A 23,972-nucleotide genomic window follows, 5' to 3' on the forward strand; every position below is an offset into this window, starting at 1 on the left:
ATTATTGAGGTAATTTAGAGACCCAGTGCAGTAAGCATAGTGAGCTCTGAAGACAGATGGACCAATTCAGACACTTTCTAGTTCTTCAGATGCAGCCAGTCACTTAAAATTTTTATACCTCAATTTTCCCATGGTATAAAATAGGATTAATACCTCCTTCTTCTAAGAATGAAATGAAATGAATCAGCATACATGCAGCCCTTGGTAAAATCTTAGTACATGGGAGAGAATTTAAGCCAATGGACACGCCTTGACTCAATTCCAGTATCCACTGATAGCTGACACACAGGATTTGGCTTTTTTAGACACTCTCCCCAGATAGATTGCAGTCCTTTCCAGAGAAATGGACTTTCATTCTAGGAAAAAAGGATCTTTAGCTCCCACCAAGAGGACCCACAAATGGAAGGGGTTGACTGAGATGAAATCTGGACTCTCACTTCTCTGGCATTCTGTGATTCTGACTCTGTCCAGATTCAGCCTTGACAAATAACCAACAGAAAAGTGAAGCCATCAAACTTCTGGTTTCAGAATTGAGGCCCACCTCCTTTGTGAGGCCGTCAAAAACAGACCTTCAGGAGGGAGGATCTTTTAAGACACCTCTCAGCTCTGAATGTGCTTTGGGGCTCAGGACCTTCCCGAGACTCTATGTCTTTCAGCCCTCCATCCCAGCCACAGGGTTACCTGGCGCTGCCATGGTCGGGGTGCTGGCCGGTGGGGTCTGCGAGGTGCTGCTGCCCTCAGTCATCAGGCATGGGGTGCTGCTGTCGTTCTCCCTCTTGATGAGCAGCTCAGCCGCGCTGGGCAGCGGGATGGGGTGGCTGATGCCCAATTCCTCCTCCTGGGCCTGCTGCCGTCTCAGGGCCACCTGGAAGCACAGGGCAGTGGGTCACCCTCCAGCACCCCAGAGTCACTCAGTGCAGCTTTGCCAAAGCCACGGAAGCCCCACCCACCCCAGGGTGAATCCCTCCTTGCTTTTTAAAGCTACGCAGGTAACTCTGAGATGCAGCCAAAGCTGAGAAATGGTTTCGAGCCAGAGTCCCTGGCCCACAGTAAAAGCACTCAAAAAATGTTCCTTAAAGAAGTGAGTATGTAGAGTGGCGGGAAAGGCTGGATGAGGGGAAGCTGCAGAGTCAGCAGAGGCATTCAACATGAGGAGAAGCCAGCACTGACAGACTGGGAAGGAAGGAGAATGGGATCACTCACTCTTTCCTTCCACAGATGTGTCAAAGGCTGCTGTACTGGGAACAGCGACCAGCAAGATACAGTAAGGTTGGATTAGATCCCAAGGTACTCACTGTTTACAAGGAGAAGCAGGAAACAGGCAAACATGCAACTGCAACTCAAGACAAAACGTGGTAAACACCACAGGACAGGCATACACAGATCCTCCAGAAGAAACTCAGGCAGAAACGGCTTTAAGTGTAAGTATAAGCTGCAGGTGGTACTGGAACAGGGCCTTGAAGAATAGGATGAGTGGGGCTTGACGGGCAAGGATGAAGGGGCAGAACAACCCGGAATAAGGGAGCAGGGTAGGCAGGGAAGGCAGGGAAGGCAGGGGCTGCTCGGGAAACCTTGCAGAGCCCTGTTCTCTGTGGGGGAGGGAGCACATACAGAAGTAATGGGGAAAAGGGGGCTGGAATACGGCGCTGGAGTCTCAGGAGAGAGAGGCTGGAGGTGGAGAGAAAGGGAGACGACATGTTCGATATTCCAGGCAGGAGGGAAGGAGATGCAAGTGGGGGCTGGAAAGGACCCAGCATACCTAAGACACTCCTCATGGTCCCTCTTCTTTTAAATAACATTGTTTAAGGTTGAAAAAAGAGGTGTCAGGAAAATAAATTCTATTTTGGCTTACTACAGATAACAAAAATGGAGACTTTCTGTTGAAACTGACCATTGGTAATAATGAAATGAGAAAGGGAAGCACCTGTACCTCAGAGGCCCAAATACAAGCCAAAAGTTGAAATCAAAATGGTAAACCAGAAACACAACTACAATTTACACATTGTCTTAGGAATACCGTAGTCCAAATTTAGAAAAATGATTAATTTGGAAGTAATTTTACTCATAACAAGAGGAGTCTTCAACTTTAAAAAATCCTTGAATAATCAATTAAGATTAAATAATTAAGCTTAATTCTTGAATTTTCTCTTACTAACCAAGAAGTTTAGGAACAGAATATTAAAGATTTGACCACATATTTTTTAAAAGAGTACCCATGAACTTGTGAAGTATGTCAATGCAAACGTATACCCTGGCTTACACGAATCCCATGCATGCACAAAACATACAGGGTATTACATAGTCCATAAACTTAAAACACCTTTACAAAGACCTCTCAAGCGTTCTTAGGAAGTGTTATTTAAATGGGGAAGGTGGGGCAATTGATTTAAAATGCAATTGTTTTAGAGTCAGATCTAAGATCAATTTCAAACTATTTTAGAATGCCTGTTACATGAATGTTAAAGGATTTCATTTAGCACAGCACAAGACTGCTGGTGTGGAAAATAGTGAAATTTCATACTATGAAAGTAATCTTGAGTTGCTTTTGTTTTTAACAAAGCAAACATCCTCCTTCCAAGTTAGTACGCCTACTAATACAGCTTATTCAAAATTAATGGCCCTACTTGGATATATATTTTTATTACATTTTGAGGACAATTCCCCTCCCAAGCATACTCTCCATACTAAATATTAAAGCCAACAGCTAAATGTTCAGAAAACTTTTCTACCTACAAATACAATTTAAATGTCCATAAGTATTTTTTTTCAGTAAACTCATTGTGATGCATTTTAATGCTACACTCAGTGTATTCTTTTCATCCGTTACAGATTAAGATAAAAATCTATAAAGAAACTCAGTAAAACAACCTATATTTCCATGAGTGCACTCGCAGTCTGTGAAGCCAAAATATATCTAGTTTAAAACATTTCAAAATTGGATGTACATAAAAAGTATGATTTCTAAGCATTTGTGCACTCCTGTTCAAGGATCTTACCTAAATCATTTTCAGTGGGGGGTATTTACCCATTCCTAACCAAAAGCAGCACGTAGTAAACATTTCTTTGGTACCTTTTCATTTTAAATAACCTGTTTTAAAAGTATGAAACAACTTTTAGCGGGAAAGAATGTATATTATTCTCTTCTAAAACTCATTTTCGGATACCGACGACGTTAACTATTTCCGTGAAGGTGCTAAATTACTGCCCAGCTTAGGACGCTTTAAAAAACTAACACACTCCATGAACAAAACCTCAAATTCTTGCATTTACTCCTCTGCGTACATTTTTAAAAATGCTTAGCTGTGTTTTAAAACACACTCAAAGTAATGTGTACTTTAATAACTTCGGTGGAGACAGCAAATTTTAAAAGGCTAATGAAATTTCCGTAGTGCTCAAAATGGCTGAGACACTCAACCTGGATCCACTGGGGCGAATACGAAAAGTGCGCCAAGAGCACAACGAGGACCACGCCACGCTGGCGTCCGTTACAGCGCCTTTTCCAGAAAAACAAAGCCTCTCGACGCGTTATGCGGATAAGCAGCAGCCAGCCGGGTCTCCGCTTCGCCCTAACCAGTAGCCAGAGCGGGCACCCTCTCTAATATAAGCGCACCTCCCTGCTCGAGGCGGAGTCAGGGATCCCACTGAACCACGAGGGGGTAAAACCCCCAACTCTGCTCAGAGAGCGAGGTCAGAGATCCCGGGGACCCCCCGAAGGCGCAAACCGCGAAACTCTCTGCCAGAAGCGGGGTCGAAGATCCCGGGGACCCTTCCCCAGCAGTGCGAACCCCGCAACTCTCAGCTCTGAAAGGGAAATCAGACATCCTGGGGATCCTCGGGACCCCCGAGGGAGCGAACCCCACAACTCCTGCTGGAGGGAGGGGTCAAGGATCCGGAGCCGCCGGAGCAAACCCCGCACCTCCCTGCTCCGGCTGCGGGACCGGAGAGGAGTCCCGGCCCTCCGAGAGCGGCGTCCGCACGTGGCTGGGAGCCCGGGCCCCGAGCGCGCCGCGGCTCTCGGGAAGCACCGCCGCCTTCTTCCCGAACCTGCGCCTCGCGTGGCGCCCGCTTGGTCCGAGGGGCTTTACCCAAAAAGTTCCGGGCTGAACCCCGGTTCCGGGGCGCCCGCACTCACCTGCGCGGCCATCACGCGCTGTCTCTCTGCGATCAGGTTGCATTTCTTGCACTGGCACTCCCGCCACATGCAGAAGCGTTTGTGGCCCTTGAGCGGCGACGCGTAGCCGTGGTTCCTGCACCGCGCGCACTTGGGCAGCCGCGGGGACTTCTTGCTCGCGGCGGCGCCCATGCCCGACGCCCCCGAGCCTGAGCCGCCGCAGCCGCCGCTGCCCCCGGCGCCCGCGCCGCCCGTGGTCCCGAGCAGCGCCCCGGCCGCTTTGCCGAAGCCCCCGGCCGCTTTGCCGAAGCCCCCGGCCTTGCCCTGCGGTGGTGCCCCAGGGGCGTGCGGGGCTTCCGACGGTGGCGAAGGCTTGCTGTATGCGTCGTCGTTGGGCATGGTGCCCCAAGGAGAAGCGCAGGGACTCTCCGGTGGCTGCAAGGGGAGCACCCAGCCGACGGCAAGGCTCCCGAGATGGAGGCGCGCGGGAGGCGTACGCGCTGCAGCCGGAGGCGCAGCTGGAGTGGCGAGGTCGGGACTCGCAACGCCCAGAGTGGTGGGGGGTTGTGCCCGTTTTTTTTTTTTTTTTTTCCTTCTTGCGCGCGCGCGGCGCAGAACTTTTGGATACTTTTCAGAACGTTGCCGGGATTGCCTGGGCGGGAGAAGGCGCGAGGGAGCGCGGCCACGCCCACCGCCCCCCAATTCTAGGCACCGAGCTCCCGCTGCGTGCAAGCTTGCACGGGCTGCAAACACCGAGGGCATTGCTGCAGGGCTGCTGCAAGCGCACGCCCGGAGCAGAGGTGCTCGGGGATTGTATGATCCCTGTACTCTCAGAGGTGCCCAGGCCGGGCTGCCCTACCACGCTGCACAGAGGAAGCTGGGCTTCCCAGCTCAAGAAGGTTGCTGTGCATCATAGTCGTGCAGGCTGCGTGGAGGAGGGGCAGACCACCCTGTAGGATCCTCCAGCTCCCCTCCCCCCAGTGACGCCATTTTCCAAGCTCGATAGGGCAGACTTTGGCAGAAGCCAGCCAGAAAGTGGTTTCTTTCTCATTTAAGAGAATTAAGTATGAGGTGGAAGGCCTGAGAAAATTCTGTGCGCTTATATCAGCAAATAAGCTCCTCAGTGTGCGGGGGGTTAAGCGCGCCCCACATTGGGCCTTTCTGTTCTCCAGTTACCTCTTCCTGCACCTGTGCTCGTTTGCTCACAAAATTTCCACCCGCTGGCTCCAGATAACTTTCAAATCTGGTGTTCCAGTCCTTCTTGCTTCCTACTTCAGGGGCATACAGCTTCTTGCCTTTGAGGCAACTTCGCTTAGGACCTGCAGGCACTGGAAACTCGGTCTTCTAAAAACCTCTGTTGGGGGTGGGGGTGGGATGTAGACATTTATCAGAATTCATTCCATACTTCAGATCTGTGCATTTTAATTATTCCTCCAAAAACCCAAATCCTCTTACAGCCTTCCCTGCACCTCCACCCCCCAACCATGTTTATCTTCTCTCTTTGCACTTGCACGGCCAATCCAGCCCTAAGGCCTGCTGATCATTTCTTCCTATACACCCAAGTGTGCCGCTAAGGCCAACCCTTCTCACGTCTGAATCTCTGCAGTAGTGTCCAGCTGGTCTCACTGATTCTTAGTCTTCCAGTATATTCCATATTCCATGCACACGGCAGCTGGCCCCCTGCAGTGGCTTGGTATTGTTTTCCATGTGAAAAACAAAAGTTAAAGACCTGAGGCTGCATCTTAAAAGGACTTTGAATGATCTCCCTCTGCATTTCTCAGCCTCATATAGTTACTTACCAGCTTGGAGGAGCTCTTTGTTGACCTTTTACATACCTCTTTGCTCAGTGCCACGTCCCTAACCTTGCAATGGCCATTGTCCAGCCAAGGGGGCTGCCCTCACATCTCTCCCTCACTCCCCTTGCTTTTCCCCAGTGTACTCTGGTTCCAAATTCTTGGCCCCAACCCTAGGGGTTAGGTCCGCAAAGGATCCTGGCCACCCCACTCAGCTTCTCATCAAAATGGTTGCCCGTTGACCCTCTCTTTCAGCAGATTAGCATTTTCCGCACTGAAAATCCTCTAACCTGCCTTTCCCATTCTTATTCTGAGGCCCCTCTCACAGGCTCTTTCCCTCAGCCTGGATTTTCTCCATTAGTGTTCTCAGTCTGAAAATTATTTCCCAAAGAAGCTTCTAGCTTTTCACGATTCCTCATATCCTACCCATCAAGCCAGCGAAGCTTTACTTAGGACAGAGGCCAGGATGCAACGATTCATCTCAATCTGGAGCTTGTTAAATGATAACCACTATTTTGTTCAGGAATATCCATAAGACTTTCATTAAAACACACATATCAATTGCTGTTATCTACTATTTTCTTTTTCCATATTTACATTTTAATACATTAACTAAATCTGCATCATTCCCAAAGCCAAGTCCAGTTTCAGAGAATGAAGTCAATGCCAGAAGCAGCAGCTGTCAAATCCCAAATTACAGGCGAACACATGTTTCTTATGAGCATCCCCTCACTAGAATCTGTGATGGAGGGACTTAAGCCTACAGAAAATTTGAGGCTAGGAAACTGTGTGACCAAGATATTAAAACATAAAATGTTGTAATGAAGTTAATAGCCTAACCAAGTTTTTATTCACAAACCACAGAGGAAGTACCAGACACGAGACAATCCAAAAGGAAAGTGGGAAGACCTCCAGGGTGAACAGAGTGGTCCCGGATATTTTGAGTAGTTTGGCTCTGTTGTCTCCTTTCTTCCCTCCCTTCTTTCCAAAACAAAGCTATGAAGGATGATGATGCAGATCTGTATTTACTGAGGTAGAAAGATGTTCAGGGCATACTGATAAGGGAGGAGGAAGGGAGTTCAGTTCTAGAACACGGGTTAGGCAAAGACTTCTTCGATATGACACCAAAAGCACAGGCGATGAAAGAAGAAAATTGATAAACTGACTTCATCAAAATTCAAAACCTTTGTGCTTCTAAAGACACCATTAAGAAAGTGAAAATACAAGACATATATCTGATAAAGGACTTTTATCTGGAATACGTAAATAACTTGTGTGATACAATAATAAAAAGACAAATAACCCAATTGAAAAATGGGCAAATTTTTGAATGGACGTGCACCAAAGAAAATGTTCGAGTGGCCAAGAAGCACATGGAAAGATGCTTGATATCATTAGTCATTAGGAAAATGCAAATCAAAACAATTAGATATCACTTCACACCCACTAGGATGGCTATACTCAAAAACATAGACAGTAGCAAGTATTGGCTAGGATGTGGAAAAACTAGAATTCTCATGTATTGGTGGTGGGAATGCAAAATGGCACAGCCATTTTGGAAAACTTTACCATCTGACCAAACAGCTTCATTCCTAGATACCTACCACAGAGAAATGAAAACATTATGTCCACACGAAGACTTGTATGTGAATGTCATAGCAGCAGTATCCATTTGAAACAATGCAAATGTCCACTAATGGTTGAATGAATAAACAAAAATGGTATATTCATAAAATGGAATATTATTCAGTCATTAAAGGGATGATGTACTGACACATGCTACGGTAAGGATGAAACTTGAAAACATTATACTAAGTAAGAGAAGCCAGATTCTTTTCTACATTCCCATTTATATGAAATGTCCAAAATAGGCAAATTAACATAGAGAGAAAACAGCAGTTGCCAGGGTTGGGGTGGGAATAGAGAGTAAGTACAAATGTGTTTAAGGGATCTTTGGGAGGGGTGATGCAATGGTCTAAAATTGAATCATGGTAATGGCTGCAAAACTCTGTAAATTTACTAAAATTATTTGTATGATTAAAACAAGAGAATTTTATAGTTTATATATTACACCTCAATGAAGCTATTCAAAATTTTGAACTAAAAGAAAAAAAACTCAGGATGTACAATGTGGTTCATTTCTGAAATAGGAACTAATGTGTATTGATATCTACTTGAGTAGGTTATCTAATTCTCTATGAGTTGTAGGATTATGGGTGATCTTCTCCTTATACTTTGTGTGTATGTGTGTTTGGGAGCAGGCCCATGTTCTGGTGTCGTCCCTCCTGTTTCGTCCCCTGTAGCCGGGCGGTAAGGAATGACATCTGAGTTTGGGCCTAGCAGACTCAGTGTCAGCCCTGTGATCAACCCCAGATCACCAGCATTCTTAACATTAGAATTGGAACCCAAGCTGGTTTCACAACAAATTATTATGTGTTTTGCTGTCCAGTTACCATAGCTCTGTGGTGCATATATACCTTGTTTATTATCTGAATTTTTAAAAATACTTAGGCATTACTGTCACCAGAAATAAATAATACATTATTTTCTTGGTGAGGCAGTATAGCACCATAATTAAATGCCTGGCTTTGAATGCCAGCCATGTGATCTTAGGCAAGTTTCTTAACCTCTCTGTGACTCAGTTCATCTGTAAAAGGAGGGTAATAATAATAACCACCTCAAAGGATTGTTAGGAAAACTAACTCAGTTAATACTCATGATGTGCTTAGAAAAGTATCTAGCACACAGTAATATGTATGCCATTTTTATTATTTACATATTTGAAATTTTAAGAGTAGTGAGAAAGCAGGGTACATATACATATAACCTTCCACCTACTAGAATAACTTACAGGGAGGGGAACCTATACTAGAAAACACCAATGATAAATTTCATCTAGTTTGCATTTTGTCCATGCAAAGCAGTTCTTGCCCCAGTTCTTGGTACAACAGGTCGCAGGGAAAATTCCCTGTGGGGCTTCTAACTATATATACGAAGCGAGACACTATAGAGTCAAAATATTCAGCTCAGGTGCCTGCCAAGTGTGCAGCCGAGAGTCAGCTGGCCTGAATGAATGATCTGGCCCCCCGGGGGCTGGTCTGAACAGCAGGAATCAGGGAGAAGCGAGACTCGTAGGGCCTGACGCATTTCATGATAGGAGGACCCTCAGTGAGAGGGAAGACTGAACAGGACTTGAGTAGGCACAAAGGAGAAAATAAGACATTCCAGGTCGTGGGAACAAAGGATGGATGGCGGGGGTATTGGGAGTGAGGTTGTGAGTTGGGGGAGAGGGCACAGACATGCCTGTCTGGAACAGAGGAGTCAAGCTGGAGCCCAGTGGGAGATAAGGTTGGAAAGATAGCATGGCACCTTGCCTGCCAGTGAGGAATTTGGCTTCTATCCTATAGGCAAATGGAGAATGATGGAGGCTTTTGTCCTTGAGGTGGTGGAAGAATGAAAGTGGCAGGCCTGCCAGTCACTGTGGGATTTGAACAAGCCGCTTAACGTCTCTGAGCCTTCCGTCTTTGTGGGGAGATGACAATACCATAGGGATCAGAGCTCTTTGTAAGATGCCTAGAACCATGCCTGCCACACAGAAAATACTGGATCATTGTTCATAGCTGATGCTAACCACAGTTTGGATAGGCAGAGAGGGAGAAATCTGAAAGCAGATAATGCTGGCAGGGACCTAGATGTTCAGGAAGATGGCTGTGCCTGAGGCTGCGGCAGTGAAACCTCATTACCAGACAACCTTCCTCTACGAATTCCAGCTCCCACCAACATCCACACAGACGGACGAAGGTAGTCAGAATCCTGGAAAGTGTGGTATAAAGGAATGCAGGCCTTGCAGTCAGGCTGCCTGTAGAGAGTTCTAGCTTGGTCACTTACCAGCTGTGTGCCGTGGGCAAGTCGCTTACCCTCTCTGTGCCTCCCTTTCTTCATCTGGAAATTGCAAATACCCTGAGAAGTGTTGTAAAGATGCAATGATTGATGTACGTAAAGGGCTTAGGTGAGTGCCTGCAAGAGAATAAGCACCATCTAAGTGTGAACTATTGTTGATTTGGAATTCTATCAGAGGAATTTTGAAGCACAGATAGAAGATGAGGGGAACAAGGAGGCAGGTTTTAGAATCTGGGCAGTTTGCTAGTTCCTCTCAAGTAAACTGTTCCCAACAACAGTAATTAGGAGCCCAGCCTGGAACCTGGAAGTAAGTGACAGAACCTCTGAGTAGCAAACATCTGTCACAAAGCATATGATCCTCACGCTATCTGAGTATCTGGAGCCCGTCTCAGGCTCTTAGGAAGACCAAAGGACACAATAAGGGGGCATATCACAAGCAGCACATGGGCAGAACAGCAATGGTTAGAGCTGATGGGAGGGAGGAGACAGCACAGACATAGGCAGGGAAGGCTGGTCTGTGTTACTCAGGGCACAGGTCTACTGCCTACAGTTGGCCTTGGGAGCATTGCTGTTTTATGACTACACAATGATTGATTTTCACAAGTAATGCTCAGTGAGTTATCAGCAAAAGATTAAATCATGTTCTTTTCCTTACTCTCTGTTTAAGAAGAGCATAAATATGCTAGAATTTTTCCCAATAAAAATGGTTAAAATGTAAGTTTTGACATTTAAAGAGGAAAGCTTATGTTATTTAGAAAAATCATTGAACACGATACAAGTGAAATGAAGTGATCTAGAGAAAATGCGCTCATAATCCAGAAAAATTAAAAAATATATTTTGAAGATAACTGTAGATGACTTTTCAGTATTAACTGCTGTTCTGAAATTATCAGCAGCATACTGACCCTTTTCCATTACCCTAAAAAAAATAAGAAATGGCTTACCATCATGAGTTTTTCTTGTAGGCTCAATTGCTTAAAATTTCAACAATAAATCTGGTTAAAAAATATTTATTTTACAAAGTTTAATTTGATGGGGAAAAAGTAACAACATACATTTACTGTTTGATATGCGTAAAGAGCCAACAAATGTCAGCTTGCTATTTCAGATTATAATTTACAAATACCTTATTTTAACTGGCCATTTAAAAGCAAAGATGATTACTTTTTAAATTTAACAATTCACCCAAATTACCACCTATTTATTTAAGTACTTACACAATTGATGCTCTTGTAAATTGAGGCTCTTGCAAGAGTTTTCCTGTGACTTCTGCTGTAATAGATAAAAAAGGACAGAGGAAATAGTGAAAACAAATCCTGAAATAAAATTTCATTTAAAAGTTTCAAATTAATTGGAAGTTAAAGTGTATATCAATAAAGGAGCTCAGATACATCTCCCATTGGGTTCAACAGCCACTAACTTGCTGATTTCTCGGTTGGCTAACAAAACAAAAACAAGACAAACAGATTAGCAGTGTTAATACTCCTGGGATAAATAACAGTGTAAGTAGGCTTGTATATTTACCATAGGCCATCTACGTGAGGTAGAGAGTTGAGAATAGTAAAATGAACATTTTGTGGCTGATTCAAAGTTTAAAAATTGAAACCTTTAGCAGACGTATATATCAGCTATTACGTATTTTATCAATTTTTTTTTTTTTTAAAGAAGCCCTTGTCGGGTTTCTACCAAGGTATGGAAGAAAACTACACTGAGTTTTAGAGATCTATTATGAAAACAAAAATTCATCTAATTCCAGAAGAAAGAATGATGAGTCAAGAAGCAAAACAGTGAGGATGACTATGGTATTTGATGCCAAGAATTAGACTAACTGTAATCATAGCCATTTCTGACACAAATTATTTAAAAATCACCTGCAACTATAAAATGACAAAACAATTACATTCATTTATATATTTCTATACTACTATTGATAAATATTGCTTCAAGTTGATAATACGGTTATTGCTAGAGCCGGCTGATGTGAAGTGAAGGGCTAAGATACCCTTAACCAAACATGACTTCAGGAACACTACAAAGCATATGTTCCTAGTGCTGGGAAAACAAGACAAAGGGGTTAAATATTTCACCAGAGAAAACATCAGTAACAGTTCAGTTCAACAGATGTCTCGAGTTCAGGATTCACTGCCAATTGAAAGGTGACATTAAGAGTGATATCAAGAGTTTAGAAGAGAGTGGGGAGGGAAGCTTCCTGGAAGAAGCAAGCTTTCAGGAGAGCAGTATTTGGGTTAATGAACCAAATCACGAAGGGGTGATAAACTGATACAAACTAGAATTAAATCTCCCAAGGGGGGACTGGGACTGTCTCATTATGGGGACATTAATGCAGCCTCGATTCTGTCCTTAAATGTTCATCCCTGGGGTGCCCATTTCCTCCATCCCCATCATTGCTTGCTGCCCTACACTGTTCTTAATGGAAGCGTTCCTCCTGCTTTCATGGGCTCAGGAGGAATACGAAGCCCTTCTTTGCTTCCAGGAACCTTAATGAGACAAGGCTGGGGTATTTTTATTATTATTTACAGACACTAATAAAAGCTGGGGAAACCAACAAGGAAATAATCAGAGTGCCACGAATCTACACGCCCTGGCTTGCAAAGTGTAATCCCATATTCCTCTTCCTGGACACCTCAAGAAAAAGGGCGCTTGGCTGGGACCCTCCCATCCCCCAGACAGGCTTGCCCCACCCCCGTAGACGCCATCCTTACCCAGCGCCTCCCCTTCCCGGCCAGCCAGTAGGTTTGCCCCACGTGACTGGCGCCATCCTGCCCTTTTGCACCGGTGGGAGGGACCCTGCGCCGAGCAAGGAGTCTTCTCCCTTCCCCCTTTCAGGCCCCATTTCCTACCCGGAAAACCCGCCCCCTTCCTCAGTGATTGACAGGCAGTGTTTGCGCTCTCCCACGCATTCGGCGAGCTCAAAGGGATCTCCACGTGGGAATATGCGTACTCTTATGGCTGGCTTCCGTAGGCTGGAGGGGGCGGGGGTAGAGGGTGAGATTGCTATTCTTACACCTAGAAAGTACAGTCGGGCCTCTGTACCTGTGGGTTTGGCATCCAGGTATTCGGAGGGCCTCCTGTATTCACTGGACTGCACCATTTTATGTAAGGGACTTGTGCATCCTGGGATTTCGGTATCCACGGGGGCTCCTGAAACCAGTTCCCTGGGGATACCCGGGGACAACTGTACTATGCTCTTTGAAGTAGGAGTGCCAGATAAAATACACATAGAACATACATTTAAAAAGATTATTCCTTGTTTATCTGAAATTCAAATTTAACTAGGTGTTTTGTACTTTTACTTGCTAAAAAGGGTTACCCTAATTTTATGGGTCCTCGGAAACACCATTTCCCCAAGTCCTCTTAGAAGCAGGAAGAAAACCCTTTGCACCAGAAGTCCTTCAGCTACAGGCCTGTAGGTCAAACTCAGCCGACCATATGTTTTTGTATGGCCTGTGAGCTAAGAATGGGTTTTACATTTTTAAATGGTTGAAAGTGAATCAAAAGTCAAAAGTAGAATTTTTGTGACATATGAAATTTTCATGAAATGCAAATTTCGGTGTCCATAAATGAAGTTTTATTGGAGTACATCTACCCCCAGTTGTTGTGATGTGATATTATGATTCCTGCTCGTAGAGTTTAGAATAGAACGTATGATTTGTTAGGAATAGGAAAGGCAAGACGGAGTCACAGTGGCCAAAGTGGCGCCCATCTTGATTGTTTCTAAATGTCGGATGTAAGACTTGGAATCTGTAACTTAAGATAATGAGTGTGAAATTAGGTAGGTAAATTGGTTTGAAAGGTCCGTGGAAAGACTTAGGGTTCAGATGGTGCACCTGGCTGGTGAGGCACGTTCCTGGGGTGTAACCGCTATCCCCTAGGGATTATACCTCATCAGAGATGGGGTCAGAGCGCACTTGCTCCAGAGGGGTCTCTTCGGAGCGCACCCTGCGCTCCAGACTCTGCTGGTGTCGGAAGCTTCCCTGGGGGCTGGCAGAGCATAAGGCGATTGCTGAGAGAGCCGGCCCCACGGTCCTTGCTGAATCCAAGGTGCAGAACCGGTGCCTGCCACCTGCCCGGAGGACACCTACCTTCCTGCGTCTCTCCTCGGAGCTGTTCGTGAAGTCCTTTCTTCCCTTTAGTATTGCGTGTGATTAATCGGAGTGTACTGAGTGCAATAACCCGAGGGATTTGATCTTCTACAATTGGCTCGGTCGCCGTTTGTGACTTCACAGTCCCCTGATTCCCACCTGGCCTCGCCGCTTTGGCTGGAGACACCAGTCCTTTACGCACTGTTTGTAGCTGCGTTGGAGATACAAGGCCAGAGTTCAGGAGCTGCAACAGAGGCCATAAGGCCCACACAGACTAAAATAGTTACTATATGGTCCTTCACCTAAAAAGTATGTAGAAAACAAACTTATGGTTACCAAAGGGGAAGGGGGGGAGGAGGAATAAATTAGGAGTATGGGATTAACAGATACACACCACTATATATAAAATAAACCACAAGGATTTCCTGTATAGCACAGGGAAATAATATCTTGTGATAAACTCTAGTGGAAAAGAATCTGAAAAAATATTTATATGTACAACTGACTCACTTTACTGTACATCTGAAACTAACACAATATTATAAAGCAACTATACTTCAATTTTTTTAAAAAGTATATGGATCCCTGCTGTAGACTTCCATTTTTTTGAGGCCCCCAGTATTTTTTTTTTTTTTTTAAACGAAGATATGTCAAAATGGGATATTGCACTTGGAGGTATGTCCAAGGTCATTTGTGAATGGCAGGATTGTTCTAAAATGGTGGTCCCGACTACCCTGGTGGCACAGCGGTTAAGAATCCGCCTGCTGGGCTTCCCTGGTGGCGCAGTGGTTGAGAATCTGCCTGCCAATGCAGGGGACACGGGTTCGAGCCCTGGTCTGGGAAGATCCCACATGCCACGGAGCAACTGGGCCCGTGAGCCACAATTACTGAGCCTGCGCGTCTGGAGCCTGTGCTCCGCAACAAGAGAGGCCGCGATGGTGAGAGGCCCACGCACCGCGATGAAGAGTGGTCCCCACTTGCCGCAACTAGAGAAAGCCCTCGCACAGAAACGAAGACTCAACACAGTCATAAATAAATAAATAAATAAATAAAAGAACGTGAATTTCTTTAAAAAAAAGCAAACTGGGCTATTCATTTCAGTAACAGTCAAGTGGTCTTAGTTTGCATTCAATTTCCAATCAGTTTCTCAATCTATTTCATCTGAAGTCTTCACATTACCCACTATAAAAAATACCTATAAAAAAAAAAAAAAAAGAATCCGCCTGCCAATGCAGGGCACATGGGTTCGAGCCCTGGTCCAGGAAGATCCCACATGCCTCGGAGCAACTAAGCCCCTGCACCACAACTGAGCCTGCACTCTAGAGCCCACGAGCCACAACTACTGAGCCCACATGCTGCAGCTACTGAAGCCTGCATGCCTAGAGCCCGTGCAATGAGAAGCCCGCACACTGCAATGAAGAGTAGCCCCCGCTCGACACAACTAGAGAAAGCCTGTGCGCAGCAACAAAGACCCAATACAGCCAAAATATAATTAATTAATTAATTTTAAAAATAAATAAAATGGTGGTCCTGTCTTTCCCCTTCAGACTCCCCCTCTCTCTGGCTGATGGGTTAAAGAATGAAGGTGACATAGGCCCTCTCTTGGCAGAGCTCATGATTACCAGGGGAGACAGCCATGTAAATAAAGTGTTTTGCTGGAAGTGTATGAAGCCTGGGGAGGAGAGGAGAGTTATGTGGACAGCCCATCCTTACCAAGCAGGCAGGAAAGGCAAGAGCATCTATTTCAGACCAGCCTGAGGATAAAGGTACAGATGCTTGCGAGTGTATGATATATTCCAGAAATGAAGGAGTTAAGTTTGGCTGAACCTGAGGGGCAGGGGATGGCGGGCGGGGAAGGAATGACTCAAGATAATAGCAACATTTAACAAAATTCACGTAGAGCTTTCTATGTGCCTAACACTGTTAGAAGTGCTTTCTATACTAATTCATTTAATTATCACAACTGCCCTTGACATAGTCCTGTCATTTCCCCACTTTATAGATGAGAAATTTGAGGTACACACCCAGGTTAAGTGATTTGCCCAATCTGGAAAAAAAAAAAAGGAGAACAGCAGGAGGTAGACCCAGGCTCATTTTCTTAACCATGCTAAGACAGGTGGGGTTGCTCTTCTCTTGTCCCCCAGATAGTGGCAGTGGGAACACGTGGGTGATGGGAATGGAGAGGTGGGATATTTCTTGGGTTCCAGGACTATCTTGGGTAATTATGTGAATGGTGATAGCAACTGAATTAGGGTGATCAACGTCGAGCACTCCTGAAGCAACAGCAAGCAAAACAAAGGGGCAGGTAATTCATTGTTAAGTGTGATGCAGACTATAAATGCTGAAGAAAATCAGAGCAAAGGAAAGGAAGATTCCTGCTCACAAAGGAGTTATGACTGGTGTCAGAGAAGCTGGCCTTTGCTCTGGTCCTTTAGACACTCGGAAACAAGGGGGTGTGAATCTACAAGAGCCTTTTCCATTTTTTTGTTTGGTTTTGTTCATAGCTGTATTTCCAGCACCTAGACTAGCACCTGCTATGCTCTAGTGGCTCATTAATACTTGCTGAATGCAGGAGTGGATTTTAAAATATATATGTGTGTTTGAATAGGTAATACGGTTACATGGTTCAAAAGTTAAAAGATTCAAAAAGCTGAAGAAGGAAGTTTCTTCCCACGACTGGCCTCAGTCACGCAGTTCCCCTCCACACAGGCAACCAGGTTTTATGATTTTTTGAGATTTCTGGCAAATACGTGTGTGTGTGTGTGTGTGTGTGTGTGTGTGTGACTGTGTGTGTGTGTGTGTTTATTCTCCACTCCCTCCCCACACACCTACTTTTCATACAAATGGTAGCATAGCATACACACTGTCCTGTACATGGTTTTTGTTCACTGCATGTACCTTGAGATTATCCCCTGATACTTTATTTTCCAGCCGTAGCCGAGGCATCCACGTGCCACACTTTATCCAGTCCCCTGCACTGGACATGCAGGTCTTTTTCTTCCTTTGCTCTTACAGGTAGCACTGCAGTGAGGAATGTGTGGGTGTTGAATGAGGAAGCTCTGGGATAAGGAGGTGAAATGACTTAAGAGCACTTTTTGAATGACTTTAGAAAGTGACCACTACCTTTTAAAGATTGGCCAGAGGGCTTCCCTGGTGGCGCAGTGGTTGGGAATCTGCCTGCTAATGCAGGGGACACGGGTTCGAGCCCTGGTCTGGGAAGATCCCACATGCCGCGGAGCAGCTGGGCCCGTGAGCCACAATTGCTGAGCCTGCGCGTCTGGAGCCTGTGCCCTGTGCCCCGCGACGGGAGGGGCCGCGATAGAGAAAGGCCCGCGCACCGCGATGAAGAGCGGTCCCCGCACCGCGATGAAGAGTGGCCCCCGCTTGCCGCAACTGGAGAAAGCCCTCGCACGAACCGAAGACCCAACACAGCCAAAAATAAATAAATAAATAAATAAATAAATAAGAAAATCCTTTAAAAAAAAAAAAAAAAAAGATTGGCCAGAAGCCACCCACCACCATGGTTGTAAAATCCCCACCTTCAGGATATGACAGCTCCAGACGGGATCTGGTGGAATGAAAGACAATGGGCTGGTTCTGCTCCTTATGACTTGCATTCCCTTGGAAAAGCTACTGAAATCCTCTTTTCACATCTGAACTGGGGGTAGTGATGCTCCCAGGCTCTGAAGGTTAAATGAGATGAAGTAATGAGTAGATGCAGCCTGCCTGGGTGGGTGGTACGTGGGAGGGATTCTCACCTTCATTTCATTGTGCTGCTGTGCTGTGACCCTCCAAATTCTCTTTCCCATTCTTCCTTCTGCCTCTTTTTTCCACCTACTGTGACCAGAACAGCTCAGGGATCTCTAGGGCTAGAACATGGATGGGCCTTGAAAACATTATGCTAAGTGAAAGAAGCCAGTCACAAAGGACCACCTATTGTATGATTCCATTTATATGAAATATGCAGAAAAAGCAGATCTAGGCTGATGGTTTCCTAGGGCTGTGGGATTGGGGGGAAATGGGGAATGGCTGCTACTGGGTACAGGGTTTCTTTTTGGGGTGATGAAAATGTTTTGAAATTGCTGTAGTTGCACAACTCAGTATACCAAAAACGTTCTATACTTTAAATGGGCAAATGTTTTGATATGTGAATTATACCTCAGTAAAGTTCTTATTAAAAATGCCTTGGCGGGAAGGCGAGGTAGAGGAGGAAGAAGGGATAGAAGGGCTCCCGAGCAGCAGACAGAGAGAGTTGCATTCGAGGCGCAGGTCTAGTACAGCAATGGGCACCAAAGGGCCTCAACTTAAGTCCTGGCGCAGCCTCCAACCTGCTGTGTGACCTTAGAGAAGCCCCTTCACCTCTCTGTGCTTTGTCTCATTAAAAATTAAAATAAAATGAATAAAAATAAGGAGGTGGAACTTGATGACCTAGGGTCTCTTTCCCATCTAAAAGTCTACAGTTGGACTCCTGCCTCGGGCTGGGGGAGGAGAGATGAGGGGAAGCCAGAGATATGAAGACAGCAGAGATACTGGCGGGCTTCTCCCTTGTCTCTTCACACTGCTCTGTACCCTGCCCTCCCCTTGAACCCGAGGCCTTTGTTCAGCTTCCCCCACCCTGGAAGTTCATGCATGCAGGGCAGAGTATGAGGGTGGGGTGGGGTCAGGTCAGGGTCACGAGGAGGCCCGGACAGAAGCCACACTCACAGATATCACCCCATTTTCTACTTGAGATTATACTCCTCGGGAAGGAAGCAATTTGGAAAGATGAACATAGAGCCAAGGCAAATTCTCCAAGCAGAGAGGTGTTTTTCCAGCTACTTACAAGGATAACTTTGCCGTCGCTAAGGTTAATTATCATCCTTTAAGATACGATGGTGAGCTGCACTGAAGTAAATATGTGCATTTTTAATTGTGGTAAAATGTACATAAAATGTACCATTTTAACCATTTTTAAGTGTACAGTTCAGTGGCATTAAGTACCTTCACAGTGTTGTTCAACCATCACCACCACCCACCTCTATTTTTAGATGTTTATATTGAAGTATAAAAAACAGAAAGTGCAAGAATCCTAAGTGCTCCCCTCCATGAATTTTTTAAGTTTGTATAGACCCATATAACTGCCATCCAGATCAAGATACAGACCATTTATAGCACTCCAGAGGGCTCCCTCTTGCCCCCTCCCATCAATTGTATTTTAAATTTGTTTTTGCTAAATTTATCTCTTTGCTTGGGGAAAAGAAAAAAAAAGTCTTTTGCAAACAACTTAGATGGTTTTGCAAATTGCATAGTCAGTATCTCAATGTTTCATTCCTAGAGGTTCAAGTCCCAGTGTACTGGGGCGGGAAGGCACTGTGCTAGGACTGTGCACATTTTGCTCCACAAAAGGTCCCCTCTCCTCCAGCGGCCGGAATCCCTTTGTCACACAGCCCAGGGCCCGTTCATGGATTGAAAAGTTCTCATTGGTACGTGCTCTAAATTCTCACTGCAGATGGGACAAAGGTGACCACCTTTCTGTTAAACATAATGAGGAGATATTTTCTACTTGCTGCCAGGTAATTTGTTGGTTAAAGCATCCAAACCTATGTCCCATCAATGACGTCAAGTTTGCTGGTTCTGTAGCTGAACTAAAAGTGACATAGCCTGGGGCTTCCTTGGTGGCGCAGTGGTTGAGAGTCTGCCTGCCAGTGCAGGGGGCACGGGTTCGAGCCCTGGTCTGGGAGGATCCCACGTGCCGCGGAGCAACTAGGCCCGTGAGCCAAAATTACTGAGCCTGCGCGTCTGGAGCCTGTGCTCCGCAACAAGAGAGGCCGCGATAATGAGAGGCCCCGCGCACCGCGATGAAGAGTGGCCCCCGCTTGCCGCGGCTGGAGAGAGCCCTCGCGCGGAGGCGAAGACCCAACACAGCCATAAATAAATTAAAAAAAAAAAAAAAAAAAAAAGTGACATAGCCTAGCCCACTTTTTCATTCTGTAGATTAGCCTATGTTTTTTTTCCTTCGGATTTAAAAACTAATTTAAATTTTTTGAGATATAATTAACAAATAACATTATATTAGTTTCAGGTGTACAACATAATGATCTGTTATATGTATTGTATATTGCAAAATGATCACTATAATAAGTCTAGCTAACATTCATCGCCACAATTTTTTTTTCTTGTGATGAGAACTTTCAAGATCTACTCTCTTGGCAACTTTCAAATATACGATACAGTATTGTTAACTATAGTCCCCATGCTGTATATTACATACCCAGGATTTATTTATTTTCTAAGTGGAAGCTTGTCTCTTTTGACCACCTTCACACATTTTTTTTTTCAGTATTTAAATCTGGACTGGTGTGGGTGATGTAAGAAGCAGGAAATTAGAATATAATTTATCAGACTAAGAACTAAGAAAGAAGCCAATAGGAAACTAAGGAAAATAGATAATGAAGGAAACTTGAAGAAGGAAGAATTGGAAAAGGATCAAATCAACCCCAGAGAGAGAAAGAGCTTTCACAATTCTGATCAGGAAATCCAGAAGAAGGCAAAAACAAACAAAAAACCCCTGCTGATCTTCAACTCCAACATTATTACCTGCAAATTTGGTTCTCTATAATTTTTACCTTAACCAAAGCCCTGCAAAAGCCCACGTGTTTTATTCACCACCGTCTCTCCAAAGCTCAACACAGATGCCTGGCATGTGGTAAACAGTCAAGAACCAGGAAGCAAAGGACAGAGGAACCAGCTAGAAAGGCCCTTTTCTAACTGGAGAAGATGGTCACGGCAGGGAGAGTGGGAGGCAAGGAGGAAGGGCCACGAGGGAAATGATCACCTATTCATAGTGACACGTACTAGTGCTGGTGCGTCCCAGTGTAGGTATGTGGGAAAAGAAGGAAATAAACCTTGAGGGAATTTTTCATTTTAATAAAACACACACACACAAGTGTGTAACCATGTGTGGTGATGGATATTAACTAGACCTAATATGATTATTTTGCAATATATACATATATTGGATCATTGTATTGTATACATGAAACTAATGTTATATGTCAATTACGTGTCTGTTAAAAAAAAAGAAAGCAAGGTAAGTAAACAATTAGAAGGAATGGGGCAGAATTGCCCAGGGAATACAAAAAAGCCTTTCCTTTAAATCAACACTAGTGGGTGTGAACTGTATCTCATTGCGATTTTAATTTGCATTTCCTTATGACTAATGACGTTAAGCATCTTTTACTGTGTTTATTAATGATGCCTACACCATCTTTGATGAAATATCTATTCAAATAATCTGATGAGAAATCATTTAGACTTGGTAATCAGTTTATAATGAGAATAATAATAGCTAACGTTAATTGAACACTCAGTGCCAGGCACTTGGCTGAATTCTTTAAATGAACGAATCTCACTTAATCCTCACAGCACACCTGTGAAGTCAGCCCTGTTACTCTCATGGTTTTTAAAATGGGGAAACTGAGGCACTGAGTGGATAAGAGAAATGGTAAAGCAGGGGTTGTAACCCTCGTAGTCTGGTTGAGAGCCCACACTCAATCGCTCCATGGTGGGCAATACTTAAACATCTGGTTCCAGAATTCCAGCAAGCCTTGTCTGATTGTGCAAGTAGAAGCCTCCTGGTTCTCAGGTGCTTGCTGGGAGCTAGCGGTGGGATCTACAAGTTCTAAGTGATTTTTAGGGGCATAGAAAACGTCTTGCCAATACAAAAGTTTTCTTCTCTAGCTTCTATGGTATCTGAGAGTTTTGCCTTTGAGAAATTCTGAAGCAACAGCTCTGCAAAGTCCATGGTGAAATTGATCTCAGCATAATATTTTGTTGAATGTGTGCCTTGTCTTTCTAAACGATTGTAAACTCCAAGATGGCTGAAATCGTGTTTTGTTTTTGCATGTGTTTTAGAATTTGGGTTTCTGGGCTCAAGGTTTGTGGGGCTCTCTCTGTGGGAAAGGCAACCTGGATTGAGAATATGTCTTCCAGAAATGTTTGCCTTTGCTTCTGCCAGACACCGCCAAGGGTGTTACCAGCCCAGAACCACTTTTGATATTAATAACTCTGCAGAGGGGTTCCCAGCCCTCACAAGTAGTGTAAACTCTGAAACTCTGTGAGGACAGGCTTGTGGTTTCAAATTCTCATGGACGATCTCCTCCCCACACTCTACCCCTGCACCCAGAACCAAGGCCCAGGCAGACAAGCTTCCTTGTCATCTTGGCCAAGGTGTGTGATTTTCTAGTCCACTCTTTCATTCAAGGTGTATCCCTTTGAAAGCCCCAGCTTTGTATTGGGGTATCAATTCCAATTCAGTTTTAGGGGGAGCCATAGGTCTTGTCTCCTGGCCCTGTGAGGGTCTTAAAAGCCAAGCCACTCAGCACTAAAATACATGAAGCCCACACCAGGGCACCCACAGAGTCTGTTCTCTTCCCCTCAGTTTTTTAGCTTCTTCTTTTTGACCTTTGGGGATTTCCCATATTTTCTTGTCACCTATTAATTTATAGGACATTCACATTATTTGATCCAGAATTTGTAAGTCTTTTGTTGTGGGAAGTTGTTCAAAGTATCTATCTATCCCGCCATATTTTTTGGAAGTGGAAGTCAGCCAAGAACCATGTTTTTAATCAGCCTCTGCATTTTCCTCGATACCCAGCACAGTACTGTACAGACTGGATGCTTAATCATAGGTAATGGTTGTGTGATTGGCCATGTTATTCCCAAGGGAAAACATATCATCCCATGAAAATGGATTTGTGTATCATATTTTAGTTTTGAACTGATGCCAAATTCATTCTCCTAAGGGATCAATGCCTGACAGGGGAGTTGTAATAGGGAATAGGGAAGAAAAGGAGGAGCAGCCAGACTCACGAGCAAGGGGAGATGCTCAGGAAAACTACACCCTGCCCTGGGTAAGGGATAACGGTTGTCAGGAGACAGGTCACCAAGTGCAAGGTCACTATAGTTCAAGAGAGGGGCTTCTGTCAACCCTCCCCCAACTTTTGCAAATTATTACATGGAGGGAAGTTCCTTGAGTATTACTTTTCCACTGATGAAGTCTCTAAAGGTTCGATAAGAAGATTTAACAATGCCTGAATAAAAGTTAAGCTCTCTTTCCTCTATTTTTTTTTTTTTAAGAAAAAAGGGTTCTTTGGGGAAAGTGAGGAAGAGAAAATAAACCCCAGCTTTTCCCTTCAAATTTTTTCTTCAAATTTTGAGAAAGAGAGTCTTCAAAGGGATAGCCATGTTTATTTACTTTTAATAAATATCTGTGGAATGCCCACTGAGGGCCAGGCTCTGTGCAGAAAACTAGAGCGATGGCTGTGAACATGGCAGATGAAGACCTTGCTCTCAGCAACTTTTTTTTTTTTTAATAATATTAACATGTCTAAGATGTTTCTTCTTTTTTTTTTTTTTAAGTATCTTTGGGGGATATTTCAATTTATTTTTTTTTTAGCTTATTTATTTTTGGCTGTGTTGGGTCTTCGTTTCTGTGCGAGGGCTTTCTCTAGTTGCGGCGAGTGGGGGCCACTCTTCCTCGCGGTGCGTGGGCCTCTCACTGTCGCGGCCTCTCCCGTCAGAGCACAGGCTCCAGACGCACAGGCTCCGTAGTTGTGGCTCACGGGCCTAGTTGCTCCGCGGCATGTGGGATCTTCCCAGACCAGGGCTCGAACCCGTGTGCCCTGCATTGGCAGGCAGATCCTCAGCCACTGCGCCACCAGGGAAGCCCCTCTCAGCAATTTTTGTTCCAGGAGCGGAGACAGACATTTTACACATAATCACAGAAATAAATGTATATGTACAGATGGCGAGGAGTGTTATGAATGGAAGTGCAGTGAAAGGTGTTGTGACAGATGATAACCAGGGGCTGATTTGGCTGGGGATCAAGGAGGATTTCTCTGAGGAGGTAACTTTCTGCAGAGATCTGAAGGATGGGCCCAAGTAGTCAGGCTGAGAGTGTGCAGAAGAACAGACAACTGGAGGGAACAGCTTGTGTGCAGCTTCTCATTAGTAATAAACTTATTTATAGAAAATACTGGAGCTTTTGCTTCATCATGGTAAGACCTGACATTTGGTAGCACTTTG

At 44.8% G+C, this 23,972-nt stretch overlaps 1 protein-coding gene and 1 long non-coding RNA gene across 2 annotated transcripts in view; both read right to left on the reverse strand.

Moving 5' to 3' along the window:
- The window catches only part of DMRT1 (doublesex and mab-3 related transcription factor 1), a 106,128-nt gene extending 100,971 nt beyond the window's left edge, over positions 1-5,157 (reverse strand). The window contains exons 1-2 of the mRNA XM_057549370.1: positions 4,133-5,157; positions 682-865 (exon numbers count right to left, since the gene is read on the reverse strand). Of these exons, the coding sequence (XP_057405353.1) occupies positions 682-865; positions 4,133-4,873 (925 nt within the window). The 5' untranslated portion in view covers positions 4,874-5,157. The remainder of the gene's footprint in view (positions 1-681; positions 866-4,132) is intronic.
- A 4,197-nt stretch (positions 5,158-9,354) lies between these two features.
- LOC130708525 (uncharacterized) overlaps positions 9,355-23,972 on the reverse strand; it is a 51,703-nt gene continuing 37,085 nt past the window's right edge. Inside the window, exons 2-4 of the long non-coding RNA XR_009008755.1 lie at positions 13,908-14,118; positions 11,022-11,076; positions 9,355-9,921 (exon numbers count right to left, since the gene is read on the reverse strand). This is a non-coding gene — a long non-coding RNA (uncharacterized LOC130708525). The remainder of the gene's footprint in view (positions 9,922-11,021; positions 11,077-13,907; positions 14,119-23,972) is intronic.

The sequence above is a fragment of the Balaenoptera acutorostrata genome, chromosome 6, assembly GCF_949987535.1.
Source record: "Balaenoptera acutorostrata chromosome 6, mBalAcu1.1, whole genome shotgun sequence".
In the NCBI taxonomy this organism is placed as follows: Eukaryota; Metazoa; Chordata; class Mammalia; order Artiodactyla; family Balaenopteridae; genus Balaenoptera; species Balaenoptera acutorostrata.